The sequence below is a fragment of the Trichechus manatus genome, unplaced genomic scaffold (assembly GCF_000243295.1).
Source record: "Trichechus manatus latirostris isolate Lorelei unplaced genomic scaffold, TriManLat1.0 scaffold00024, whole genome shotgun sequence".
Classification (NCBI taxonomy): Eukaryota; Metazoa; Chordata; class Mammalia; order Sirenia; family Trichechidae; genus Trichechus; species Trichechus manatus.
Genome location: NW_004443960.1, coordinates 19282189 through 19297237, shown reverse-complemented (window position 1 = coordinate 19297237; position 15049 = coordinate 19282189). Strand labels below are relative to the sequence as shown.

The following is a 15049-nucleotide window of genomic DNA, read 5'->3' as shown; positions in this document are numbered from 1 at the left end:
CAATGTCATAAAACAATATGTGTACTACTGTTTCATGAGAAACTATTTGTTCTGTAAGCCTTCACCTGAAGTACAATAAAAAAAAAAAAATGGTTAAGATGGCAGATTGTATGTTTACATATTTTACCACTATAAAATTCTGAAAATATTGCTATAAGATTCTATACCCGTAATTTGGCACAAATTAAACTTTACCAATGCCAAATATTCGAAAGGATATGGAGCAAGAGGAATTTTCATTATCTTCCAGGAGGACTATAAAGTGGTACAACCACTTTGAAAGTGTCTGACATAACATAGCCATGTAAGACATTTGCAAACTCTATGATGCAGCAATTCTATTCTTAAACATGCAGCATAGTGAAAGTCTTGCACATATGCACCAGAAGACACATACAAAAATGTCCAGAATATCAGGTCTGCCATAATGCTAGAAATAGAAAACATTCTTATTTGCTTCCTACATATCTTACTTTTCCCTTCACTATATCACATTCTGCCTCACGCTGACACATGACTTTTCTCTACCCACGGGTTTGCTTTTTTAATTTTTGTTGTTGTTGTCTTGTGGGTTGTATGTATGATCCTATGCCTTGTGAGGACCCCTCCATCAACTAATAATATCCAGGACGATGTACTGAGAAAAAAGAAAAATACCTATGAAATGGAGTTACTGGGTCACACCTGCTCTTTGCATGTAAGCCCTCATATTAGCCTTTGCATATTAGATACTGTCCCAGGCACAAGGTGAGTGATCCAAAGATTTAAATAAATGAATGAATGGATACTTGCATCCATTGACTTCACTTCCTACTTCCATCTTCCAATCCTTTCAAAGTGTTTCAAAAGCAACCTCTTCCGGAAGCATTCTTAGGTTTCTCAACCTCAATCTGAAGTATTTTTACCCTGTTTTTCATGTGTACACTGTGCTCCATTACTTTCATTGCACTCTGCAGGTCCTCTCAAATCACATTTTGTGCATATGATATTATTTCCCCAAGGTCAACGCTAGCTCTATGGGAGCAGGCACTGCATTTCAGATACATACATATAGAAGACATGAAATAAGGATCTGGTCATTAAATGCAAAGATTCTTTCAGTCAAGCTATTTTTTGTGTGTGCATGTTCTTCCTCTTCATATAATCGTCTAATTGTAATATACTGGAAGACATTAATCCCTCCACATAGAACATACAAAAGCCTTCCCTGAAGATGGGTAGACATTTACCATATATGATGCAGCAGCTAAAGGTTAGAAAGAGCTCCTAAATATGATTCTATTTTGGTTTTTATCCTTTTTTTCTCATGTATCCTCTGCTACGTTAATTTTCACTGACCGCTTGCTTTCAAATAATTTCATATGCATATGATATTAGTATTTTTAGTTAGAATGTAAGCAGAGCTATACATGAGGTGGCAACAAAAGTTTAGAAGGAGCTCGCAAATACAATCCTCTTTCAGACAATAATTTTTTTAGTCACTGAGAATCTTTCACAGGAGAAGTCTCAGACTCACCCTTATTGAAGAATGTGCTAACCATAAAGCTGAAGAATATTGAGGCGATGGCAAAACACAGCAAAAAGACGAAGATGAGAGATGGGTCGCTGTGTTGGAGAACTGGAACAGGTTCAATCTAGCAAAACAACCAGGAAGCCAGTTTAGTCATACTCTAAGCAATGTCACAGCAAAACAAAACAGGAAAAGTGAAACAATCTTAAATATATTTTAACAGTCCTTGTGAGGCTGATGACATTTCCCAGTGAGACGGAGACTTAAATAAACAATTCATTTCTTATAGAGCTCCACCCATCCAGATTTAAGTTTTATTTGCTGAGAATAAGCAGCTTCTGAGTTTCCACATTTTCATTCTCCTGGCAACCTGGGCCCCATTCAGCCCACAGCATGTTTCTGTTTTCTTCTCAAAATATAGATGTGGGACACTGCAGTCAAGCAGACACTTGCCTTGGCGAAGAAAATCATGCACATGAAAAATATGACAATTAAATACAAAAACAAGAATGTGATGAAATAGGCAGCCCAGAGCATCCAATTACGGAATCCTATCATGAGCTGGTATTCCTGTAAGAGAATTAACACAAACCAATTATCATGTAAAACAATAAAGTGCCTTGGAGTTTCAAAATGCATTCACAATAATTATCTGATTTTATTTCCACAACAACCAAACTAGGTAAAATAATAAATATTTTTTTATAGAGGAGGAAAACAAGGCTCAGAATGTCAAATAACTTGATTACAAGTATCAGCTAGTGAATGCCAAGGTTGATTCTAACCCAGATCTTATGAGCTCAGACATCATTCCCCCAACACTTTACCTGATATTATTCAGACATGAAAAACACTAAAGTGAAAGTACAGAACACTTAATTTCCCCTTTCTTTCTATTACGTCCTCTTACAAAAAGTATTAAGACAATGTAAGTATATCTTAATTCTAGGTCAGAAACAAACAAAACCAGCTTAAAAAGTAAGGGGGCGAAAAAGCTCACAGAGTTTTAGCAGTATATTTATGAACTATAAATATTCTTTATAAGTAGTTGCTTATAGACATATGTGGTATTTCAAATTTTAACAAAAGAACATCAGAATGGTTTAGCTAACAACATAATTTATGAGACCAATAAGATTTTAAATGAGCGGTAGTGGTACAAATTGTCAGAGCCTATTTTAAAATTTTTTATTGAATTTTACTGATAAATCAATATTAAATTCTGTGACTTTAAGGCTCCATGAGGGCAGGAACTATGTCTTCTTATCTGTATCTACCTGGCACATAAAAGGTATTTAATAAATGTTTGTTGAATGAACAAATGAATCAATGTGAGGATCTTCAGTAATCTTACTTTGCAGATTTCTGAAAAATGGATGCACAGCCAGTGGGAGAACTGAAGTCTTGATACCTGCTACAGTATGAATGGAGCTTGAAGACATTATGCTTAGTGAAATAAGCCAATCACAAAAGGACAAATAGGCAAAAAGACAAGAAAAGGCAAATGTATAGAGACCAAAGTTTTTTAGTGGTTACCAGGGTGGGACAGAGAGGGCAGACAGGGTAAACAGTGACAGAAAAATCACATTAAGGGTAGGTGTTATGGATTGAGTTGTGGCCCCCAAAAATGTGTGTCAACTTGGCTAGGCCATGATTCCCAGCATTATCTGGTTGTCCACCATTTTGTGATCCGATACGATTATCCTATGTGCTGTAAATCCTAACCACTATGATGTTAATGAAGCAGGATTAGAAGCAGTTATGTTAATCAGGGAGAACTCAACCTACAGGATTTGGTTTTATCTTGAATCAATCTCTTTTGAGATATAAAAGAGAAGCAAGCAGAGAGGAGTGGGACTTCATACCACCAAGAAAGAAGCGCCAGGAGCAGAGCGCATACTTTGGACTCGGGATCCCTATGCTGAGGAGCTCCTAGACCAGGGGAAGATTGATGACAAGGACCTTCTCCCAGAGCCAACAGAGAGAAAGATGTTTCCCTTGGAGCTGGCACCCTGAATTCAGAGTTCTAGCCTCCTAGGCTGTGAGAAAATAAATTTCTGTTCATTAAAGCCATCCGCTAGTGGTATTTTTGTTATAGCAGCACTAGATAACAAAGACAGAATTTGGTACCAGGAGACTGGGGTGCTGCTCTAACAGATGCCTACAATGTGGAAGCAGTTTTGGAATTAAGTAATTGGTAGAAACTGGAAGAGTCTTAAAGCACCTAATAATAAAAGACTAGATTGCCTTGAAGAGACTGTTAATGGAATTATGAACATCAAAGATAATTCTGGTGAGGATTCAGAAGGAAGTGAGGAAAGCTGTAACACTGGAGACAGCACAGATGGCAAGAAGCAGCAGCAGAGAAACGGCGGCAGCAGAACTAGGAGATGGGCATGAGACACTACAGGAGCCGACCCACAAAGCAAGAGAACTGAGTGCTTTTGCCCAGGAGGCTTCCTGGCTGAGTAGGGTATCTCCAGGCACTTATTGGTGGACCTAGGTTTGCTGACCCAGGGAGCAAGAGAGCTGAGTGCCTTCTGGCTGAGGTTACTGGTGGAGTAGGGTGTCTCCAGGCACTTATCAGTAGAGCTAAAGAGCTTTGGAATACTTGACCAAGAGGTTGGGCTAGTCCAAGAGGCCTGAGGGGCTGAGGGTCCAAAGCGCTGAGAGGCCAAGGAACCAGGAAGCAGAAGCTGAATAAACAAGGAAAACAGGAGGCAAAGCTGCCTCAGTCTCAAAGGTGGGACCATGATCTCTGGGGTCTCAAAGGGTGAAGCCATGACCTCTGGGGCTTCAAAGGGTAGGGCCACAGCCTCCTAGGCTTCAAAGACTCAGATCTTTATCAACTCGGTTCCAGAGTGTGGGGCTGCCTTGTAGGAGTACCAACAGGATGGGGCCAGATCTACTATCAAAGCTGAGGGGGTAAGGCTACCACGCCCAACAGGCAGAAGAATGGGGCCTGCCAGGGCCAAGGGAGTGGGGTCGGCACTCAGATGGACTAGGAGAATGGAGTGGCCCAAATGCGAGGGAGCAGAGTTGCCATTCCAGCGGGCCTGGAAGGTGGACCTGAAGCCCAGGGCCCAGGGGCCTCCACCTAGAGTCTGGAGATGTGGCCAACATCCAGAGTCTGGAGGACAGGGCCATTGCATAAATGGTCTCAGAGAACAGAGGATTATTTTCAAGCCTTGAGAGCTAATATAATGTGTTCTGCTGACTTGCTTGGTGCCTCTTATGCCTTCTTTCCCTCCAATTTCTCCCACTGGTAACGGAAATGTATACTTTGTGCTTGTTCCACCATTGTACTTTGGAAACATATAACTTGTAGTCTAGATTTCACAGATGAAGAGTAATTTTGCCCCAGGATGGAGTTTGGACTTAGAGTTGATTTAAGACTTTTGGGATGATATGATGGGGTCAATGTTTTTTACATTTGGCAAGGAGGTGAATTTTGGGGGCCAAAGGATGGAATGTTATGGATTGAATTGTGCACCACAAAAATGTGTGTCAACTTGACTAGGCCATCATTCCCAGGATTGTGTGGTTGTCCACCATTTTGTGATCTGATGTGACTGTCTTATGTGTTGTAAATCCTAACCTGTATAATGTTAATGAGGCAGGATTAGAGGCAGTTATATTAATTAGGTGGGATTCAATCTACAGGATTTGGTTTTATCTTGAGTCAATCTCTTTTGAGATACAAAAGAGAGAAGTGAGCAGAGAGGAGTGGGACTTCATACCACCAAGAAAGAAGCACCAGGAGCAGTGCAGGTCCTTTGGACCTGGGGTTCCTGCACTGAAAAGCTCCTAGACCAGGGGAAGACTGATGACAAGGACCTTCTCCCACAGCCAACAGAGAGAAAAAGCTTTCTCCAGGAGCTGGTGTCCTGAATTCAGAATTCTAGCCTCCTAGACTTTGTGAGAATAAATTTCTGTTCATTAAAGCCATCCACTTGTGGTATTTCTGTTCTAGCAGTGCTAGATAACTCAATGAGTAGGGTTGACAGCCAATTATTCTAATTGCTGTCAAGTTGTTCACCTGCAAAAAGTTGAATTGGCAAAAGCTGTGTAACAGATATATTTACAACAAAGACAAATACAATAAAGAGTAGCTGCTGAGGCTACTTATGTACAACGAAACACCTCATGGGATCTGGTTCCTTAGTTTAGTGGTTTAGGGTCACAGTTTCATGGGACATCCCAGTTAATTGGCCTAATAGTGTGTTTAGTGCTTCTGTTCTACCTCTGAGTTCACTGCATAGTGCCTGCGGTCTTAAAAGCTTGTAAGCGGCCATCCAAGCCATAACAATTGGTCTCTATTTACCTGGAGCAAGAGAGAAAGGACAGTCAAGAACAGGAGTAATAGATGAACACGTGGCTAACTGCCTCGAGGAACAACTGCCTTCTCTGCTATGAGATTAGAACTGGATGGTGCCTGGCTACCATTACTGAACATTTTGATCAAAAACTCCATAGAAGAATCCTGATCAAAGGGGGGAAGGGGGAAGGCAGAACAGAATTTCAAATTCTAATGGACTCTAGACTTTCTGGAGGTTGGATGAATCCCTGAAACTACTGCCCTGAGATAATCTTTAAATCTTAAACCAGAAATATCCCCTGAAGTCTTCTTGAAACCAAACAATAGTTTAGCTTAACTCATAAAAAGTTTGCCTTGAACACTGTGCTCTTTTAAGATCTATATGGGATCAAATTGACAACAGCAACTTGAAAGATTAGATAGGAATCTTAGGGGGTAGTGAGTTTATGTTAATCAGGGAGGAACAACTCAGAAAAGGAGGGTGAGAGTGGTTGCATAACTCGAAGAATGTAATCAATGTCATTAAATTGTACATGAAGAAACTGCTGAATTGGTGTATTGTTCTGCTGTGTATATTCTCAACAACATCAACAAAATAAAACTTAGAAAAAAAATTTATGGAGATCTATTTTACATAAAGGACAAAAATAGATAAAGTCTTTTTTTTTTGTTTTTTTGTTTTAGGTTTCATAGGGATCAGTGCTACAACCAATTGTACTTAATAAACAATCAAAATGACAGCATATTTAACAAAACTGCAAGATTTATACACTGAAAACTACAAATATTGTTGAAGAAAGAAGACCTAAATAAATGGAAAAACATTCTATGAGCATGGATCAAAAGACTTAATAGTGTTAAGATGGTAAAACCCGTTGCTATCAAGTCGGTTCCAACTCAAACAGTGACCCTATAGGACACAGTAGAATTGCTGTATAGGGTTTCCAAGGAGTGGCTGGTGGATTTGAACTGCTGACCTTTTTGGTTTGCAGCCATAGCTCTTAACCACTGCACCACCAGGGCTCCATTAAGATGGTTATGCCCCACAAACTGGTCTACAGATTCCACACAGCCCCTATCAAAATCCCTGCTGGTTATTTTACAGAAATTGACAAGAAGAATCTAAAATTCATATGGAAATTCAAAGAATTCAGAATAGCCAAAACAATCTTAAAAAGTAACAAGGTTGGAAAACTTACACTACCCAATTTCAAAACTTACTACAAAGCTACAATAATCAAGACAGTGTGGTACTAGCAAAAGGACAGGTATATAGATCAGTGGAACAGAATTGATAACCCAGAAATAAAACCTTGCTTTTATGGTCTACTGATGTTCTACAAAGGTGCCAATAAAATTCAATGGGAAAAAAATAGTATTTTCAACAAATAACATGGGACAATTGGATATCCACTGGAAAAAAAAATTTGGATCTGTACCTCACATACACACAGGAACACAAAACGTATCAGAAGCCTAAAGAGCTAAAACTACCAAACCCTTAGAAGAAAACATAGGCATAAATATTTGATTTTGAGTTAGAAAATGAAATGATCATATGAGTTTTCTCTTTTATTCTGTTAATATAGTGAATTACACTGATTGATATTCCAACGTAAATCTAACCTTGCATTCCTGGGATAAAGACTACTTGGTCATAATGTTGTATCTTTTTTATATACTGATGAATTTGATTTGCTAATATTTTGTTAATGATTTTTCTGTCAATGCTTCTCAGGGATATTGATCTGTATTTTTTTTTTCTTGTACTATCTTTGTCTGGTTTTGTAATCAGTATACTGCTGGCCTCATAAAAAGTGCTTTTTACTTTTTTCTAAAAAGAGTTTGGTATAATTTTTGTTTTTCCTTAAATGCTTGGCAGTATTCCCCGTGGAGTCATCTGGGTCTAAAATTTTCTTAATGGAAATAATTTAAAATATGAATTAGATTAATAGGTGTAGGGGTAGTTATTTATTCCTGGTAGCTCTGTTTTTAAAGGAATTTTTTTCCATTTCATCAAAGATGTCAAATATTTTAGCATAAATTTGTTTTCAATATTTTCTTTTTTAACATCTGTACAATCTGTAGTGATGCCTTCTGTCCCCCGGTATTTGTATTATTTTTAAAATTTTTCCGTTTATCAGTCTATCAGGGGTTCATTATGTTTTCAAGCATCCATCTTGTAGTTTAATAATTTTCTTTTCTTTTTTTTAACATTTCTGCTATTATCTTTACTACTTACTTTCTTTGAATTTAAATTGCTCTTCTTCTAGTTTTTAAACAGGAAGCTGACATTATTGGTTACTCATCTTAGTTTCTAATAAAAATCATTGAAAGCTATAAATTTACCTTAAAGCTCAGCTTTTGTTGTATACACCAACTTGATAAGCTGTATTTTCACTATCACTCAGTTTGAAATATTTTCTAATTTCCATTGTAATTTATTCTTTGATACATTAACTGTTTATAAGTTTTTAATTCCAAAAGTTTTCCTATATAATTATTTCTGATTTTCATTCCAATGTTGTCTTAAAAATGTACTCTGTATTATTTCTTTTAAGCTTATTGAGTTTTATGGCTTAGCATATGGTCTATCTTTGTTTAATTTCCAAGTATTTGGTTTTTCCCTAGATGTTTACTGTTATTAAAGCCGTAATTTAATTTCATTTTGATCAGAGAACATATTCTATGTTATTTCAAGTACCTGGTCTATCTTAGTGCGCTTGAAAATAATGGGTATTCCGCAGTTGTCAAGTATAGTGTTTATACAAATTAAGTGATTAAGAGTGTTGTTAAGATCCTCTCTTATTTTTCTACTTGTTCTATCAATTGCAGTTTGTGGAGTGTTTCTTTGCTAAATTTTCCTATCTTTCCATTCATTACATGTGTGTTTCCTTGTAATAGCTGGCACAAAGTCCTTATTTGATATTTTCAGTATCTGGGATAACCAGGGATTGGCATTTGTTGACTGTCTTTTCCCTCAAGACTGGGTCACATTTTGTACCATAGCCAGATAATAATCTGGATGTTATCATGTATAAACCTGTTGTTGCTAGGTGCCAATGAGTCAGTTCTGACTCATAGCGACCCTATGTACAACAGAATGAAACACTGCAAGGTCCTGCACCATCCTCACAATAGTTATGCTTGAGCCCACTGCTGCAGCCACTGTGTTAATGCATCTCCTTGAGGGTCTTCCTCTTTTTCACTGACCCCCTAGTTTACCAAGCCTGATGTCCTTCACCAGGGACTAGTCCCTCCTGATAACATGTCCAAAGTACATGAGACGAAGTCTCATCCTCCTTGCTTCTAAGGTGCACTCTGACTGTACTTCTTCCAAAACAGATTTGTTCGTTTTTCTGGCAGTCCATGGTATATTCAAGATTCTTCACCAACACCATAATTCAAATTTTCCCCTACAAGTGTTATTTTTGTTTTAGCAGCTAAGTAACTTGGCTTGACCAACCTGTACTCACATCTGTGGTTCTTTAAGCCTTAACTGCTAGCTGCTTTCAATTTGTTCCATGTATCCGTGGTTTCGAGCTCGGTCAGCGACCTGGACTGAGATTATGCACCTAATTAGTGGTTCCCTTCTCTGGATCTCTCCTTTCTGGGCTTCCCTCTTTACTCTCCAGTGGCCCTGGGTGTCACAGGGCTCCTTAATCTAGTTCCTCTGATCAATATGATGGTAACTTTTTTCATAAAAGCTTTACCTCTCCTCACTGTACCACTGATGTCACCCTGACTACAGTCACTCTCTGTGTAATGTAAAAAAAAGAAAAGGTGGGGGGTAAGAGAGGAATTCACTTACTTCATGCTGGTATCATGCTGCAAGTTTTGACTCCCCTCCAATGACTGACTACATCAGCCATTCTGAACTCCAATTATTGTCTCTCAACTCAGCATGACTATTGTGCTCCACAAACCTGCAAGTCATTCTGGAAATGCCTACAAGCAAATATCTAGAAAGATCATGGGGCTCAACTCATGTGTTTCCATTCTCTCAGGGATCAGAGTGCTGCATTGCCCTTCGTGTTGTGTTTGAGAAAAATATCTTTATATACTTTGACAATTTATAGTTGTTTATGGCAGATCTATTCAAGTGTTTGTTACTATGTCACAACCAGAAGTAAAGTCCAGTATGTGTATAAGTATTTGTGTAATGTAATTCAATGATACTTAAACGCAATGTTACATTTTTCCAAATTAAAACTGAAATGCACCCTGCAATCATTGAAATCTCAGTATTGAGGAACTATGGTAGTAATTAGTGCCCCCATATTTCGAATCAACTGATGTTTGGAATAATGTCTGTGACACTGTTAAAGGAGTGATGCACAGAGATGGAGAAGGAATAATAATTCTGTAAACACCAGAATGTTTTGCTGACATTGAAATTAAAGGGAGCTTTCAGTTCCTTTTAAGTATTCTGACAGGTAGATAGTGTTTAGCATGATGATCAAGAAGATAGCAAATATAAAAGCACCCGTTCAGAATCTTACAAAAAATGATGACTCCATGATCCAGCATTTGCTATCCTTACTTTAGACCATCAATTCACTATCAGTCATAGCCAGACTTCTTAGGCAATAGTCCAACAATGAGTTTCCAAACACTAAGTGTGTTCTCACATAGTAACACTAAGATGTTCTTAGGGAAAGAAGTTCCTGTCTATGGGAGAAGAGACTATTCACTGAAACATGACTAGAACAAGGCAATAGAATGCTGAACAAAGTGGTAGTTAAGCAGAGAAAAATAGATGGCATTTGCTGGAAAGTCTTCAGTTTCATACTGGAGGTCATCTGCATGCTTCCAACCTTCATAAATATATTCCTCATATTACTGACTCATCTGTTCAGAAATACAGAGAATATCTTGACCATTCAAGATAAATTATTAAAATTTTTATAAAGGCAGGAGAGACTTCACCTACATCTTGCATACAGCTATAAAAGACTATTAGTCACTGAAAAATTTTCAGAGTAGAATTAACTGGTTGAAAATTATACATTTGGAGAAAAAAGTAGAAAAAGGGAAAGGAGACTAATTGACATTTATAGAACACTTCATCCAACAATAGCAGAATACACATTCTTCTCAAGCTCACATGGAACATTCATCAAGCCAGATCAAATCTTGGAATTAAAAAAAAATCTTAACAAATTAAAAAATAATAATAATACCAAGTATGCCCACCAACCACAATGGAATTAACCTAGAAATCAATAAAAAAGCCTGAAAATACCAAAATACTTGGAAATGAAACAATACACTTCTGAATAACACATGCATCAAAGAAGTCTGAAGAGAAAGTAAAATACATTTTGAACTAAATGAAAATGAAAATACTTAGCAAAATTTGTGAGATGCAGCATAAGCAGTGGTTAGAGGGAAATTTACTGCATGAAATGCATACATTAGAAAATAACAGAGATCTAAACTCAATAGGGATCTAAAGTCAATAATCTACGCTTCCACCTTAGGAAACACACACGAAAAGAAGAGCAAATTAAATCCAAAGTAAACAGAGAAAAATAAATAATGAAAATTTGAATAGAAATCAATGAAACTAAAAATCAAGAAAGAAAATCAATGAAATCAAAAGCTAGTTCTTTGAAAAGATCAATAAAATTGATAAACCTCTAGTTGGGCAAACAAGAAAATAAAAAAGAAGACACAAATAACTAACGTCAGAAATGAAAGAAAAATCTTCATAACTGATTCTATGAGCATTAAAAGAATAATAAAAAATCCATTGCCGGTGAGTGGATTCCAACTCACAGCGACTCTACAGGACAGAGTAGAACTGCCCCATAGGGTTTCTAAGGAGCGGCTCGATTCAAACTGCCGAACTTTTGGTTAACAGTCAAGCTCTTAACCACTGCACCACCAGGGGCCCAAAAGAATAACAAAGGATTATTATTAGTAACTCTATGCCCATAAATTTGATAACTTAGATGAAACGGAACAATTCCTCGAAAGAAACAATCTACCAAAATGCTGTAGTGTGTGCTGTCCTTCCCTTCACCTAATTCTTGTCTACTATCTAGTTAGTGAATAACCCTCACCCTCCCTACCCTCATAACCATCAAAGAATGCTTTTTTCTGTGTTTAAACCTTTTTCTGAGTTTTTATAATAGTGGTCTTATACAATATTTGTCCTTCTGTGACTGACTAAATTCACTCAGCATAATGCCCTCCAAATTCCTCCATGTTATGTTTCACAGCTTCATCGCTGTTCTTTATCATTGCATAGCACTCCATTATGTGAATATACCATAATTTGTTCATCCATTTGTCCGCTGATGGGCACCTAGGTTGTTTCCATCTTTTTGCTATTGTGAACAGTGCTGCAGTGAACACAGGTGTGCGTATATCTATTTGTGTGATGGCTCTTATTTCTCTAGGATATATTCCAAGGAGTGGGATTGCTAGATCGTATGGTACTTCTATTCCTATCTTTTTAAGGAAGTGCTAAATCAATTTCCAAAGTGATTGTACCATTTTATATTCCCACCAGCAGTGTATAAGCGTTCCAGTCTCTCCACAACCTCTCCAGCATCTATTATTTGTGAAACCATGATTGTTTTAATAAACAGTGCCGTATCAATAAGATAGCTGTATTTTTTTTTAAAATGAAATTTGATTTCTACACAACTTGTAGGTAAAAATCAATGGTAGGACTATATATCTAAAATGGAAAATAATATTCTAAAGTTTGTAGAAAATAATGCAAGAGAGAATCTTCATGATCTTGGAGCAGTACAACACTGCTGAAATTAGAAATAAAAATCACTAAATACAGAGGAAAAGACTGACAAACATCTTACATGAAAATGAAGAACTTCTGATTACCTGAGAAGCCCACTGAAAGTGAGAGTGAAAGGTAGGAGAAGGCATCTGCAATGCATAGCAACCAGGAAAGGAATCGTATTCCAAATACACTAAGAATTCTTATAACTCCCCAAGAAAAAGACATAACAGATAATCAATGCAAAAAATAGGTAAGCAATCTGAACAGATACTTCACCAGAAAGGTATACAAATGAACATGTAAAAATATGCTAAACCTCATTAATCATTAGAGAAATGTACACTGCAAAGGAGAGCTAGACAGAGTCCAGAAGACTGAGGACAGACTGGAATGCACCTACACTTCTGTATCTGTTCTCTACCTGTTACCAGTGATAATCTTTAGAATGTGATGACTACTGCTTCACTTCATCCTTCTAATTTTCATGCCATTTCACTTTTGGCCAACTTTAATCAGGAACCATACAGAAAAGAATGTTCTAGGACATAGAGTCCCCAGTATAAACAGGTTGGCAAATGAACAATCCAGCACAATGAGATACCACTACACACTCATTGGACTTGCTGAAATTAACAAAGACTGACAATACCAAATGTTGGTGAGGATGTGCAATAAACTGAATCCTCATACATTGCTACTGGGAGTGTAATTTGGTAGAATTTTCTTGGCAAACTTCGGCATTATTTACTAAAGTTAAACATGCATAACCTAACACTCAGCAAAAAAGGTAAGTATAAATGTTCACAGATGCATTCTTTATAATAGCCAAACCCTAAACTACCCAAATGACCATCAACAGAAAAATGGATTTAAAAAATTGTGATACAGTCATACCATGGAATCTTAGAACTCCGTGAATAAACTACCGCTGAATAGTTTAGCAGAATGAATCACACAAACACAAAATAATGTAATTAATGTTGTTGTTGTCAGGTGCTGCCAAGCTGACCCAGTCTCACAGCGACCCCATGTGACAGAGTAGAACTGCCCCACAGGGTTTTCTTGGCTGTAATCTTTATGGAAGCAGATTGCCAAGTCTTTCTCCTGTGGAGTGGTTGGGTGGATTCCAGGCACCAACCTTTCAGTTACCAGTTAAATGCTTAACCATTGTGCCACTAGGGCTCCTTAAAGAATACAGTGCATGATTCCATTTATATCAAGTTCAAAAACAGACAAAATTGACCCATGGTATTATAAATCAGGTCAGTGTATACCTTTGGGTACAGAAGACAACTTCTAAATTGCTAGCTAGCTATGTTTTATTTTTTAACAGATCATGATAACATAGGCATACTTACTTTACGATAAATCCATTCAGACATACACTTATATTTGTACATTTTTCTGTACGTACATATGTATGTTATACTTCAATGAAAAAGTTTAAAAATAAAAATAATGAATAAATGTTATAAACTACATGGTTGAAGTTTCTCTATCATGCTTTGGGGACACAAAAGAAAAAGTGTTAATTTATATTTAAGAATTAAAGAGAAACATCAACAAGGAGATGGCCACTATGAAAGCCAAGGCAGGAAAGTTAACTATATGTTCACCAGACAGAAAAGAGAAGAGAGGCATTATAATCAGAGGAAACAAACTTCAAAATAAGCCATTTCATTTTTGGATAGAACGAAAGGAATTTACAGGGGTAAAACAATAAAAAGAAAATAAGAAGTAAGTATGGGCCAAACCTTAGAAAATTTATATGCTTAAATGGAGTTTATTCTACAGGCAATAAGGAGTTACTAAAATTTGCTTCTATCCATCCATGTTACAGGACAATTACCCTGGCAACAGTATACATGACAGATTAGAAGGAATGGAAATAGTGGATAGGGAGATGAGTGACAAGATCCCTAAGTGAGAAGAGCTAGATGGTAAGAAATAATGTGAGCCTGATCTGGAGAGTGCTGTGGCCTCTAATACACGGAAGGAAGCAATGGCACGACTCACGATTGCACAAAGCAGGTAAGTGAAACGGAGGGATCATTGGTATTGATAGCTACAGCTGACAGTTACTGAGCACTCACGGGCCAGACAACACACTAAGCACTCTTCATGAAGTTCCTCATTTATACCTCACAACAGAAGGTCTGGGTGATTTGGGGATGATAATTTTTCACTTAATATCTGATTTAACAGCATGGCTTCTCTGCAAGTTAGGTATTATTATACTCAATTTACATCTGAGCTAGAAAAGTTATACGACATGTTACAGAGTCAAGAAGTAACAGAGCCAGGATTCAAATCTGTTGATTTATCAGAGACCCTGAAACAAAGTAGGTACTTAGTAAATAGTACATAAATAAATAAGTAATCACTGAATGAATCATTGGCTGGATGGGCAAATGACTGAATTTTTAACTAAAAAGCCTCTAGTATTAATACATCATGCTCTCGACCA

General features: G+C 37.2%; 1 protein-coding gene across 1 annotated transcript in view; it reads right to left on the bottom strand.

Annotated features, from left to right (window-relative positions):
* LOC101344283 (ATP-binding cassette sub-family A member 3-like) overlaps positions 1-15049 on the bottom strand; it is a 223043-nt gene that overhangs the window by 155305 nt on the left and 52689 nt on the right. Inside the window, exons 6-7 of the mRNA XM_004373451.2 lie at positions 1964-2080; positions 1517-1634 (exon numbers count right to left, since the gene is read on the bottom strand). Coding sequence (XP_004373508.1) covers positions 1517-1634; positions 1964-2080 — 235 coding nt within the window. The remainder of the gene's footprint in view (positions 1-1516; positions 1635-1963; positions 2081-15049) is intronic.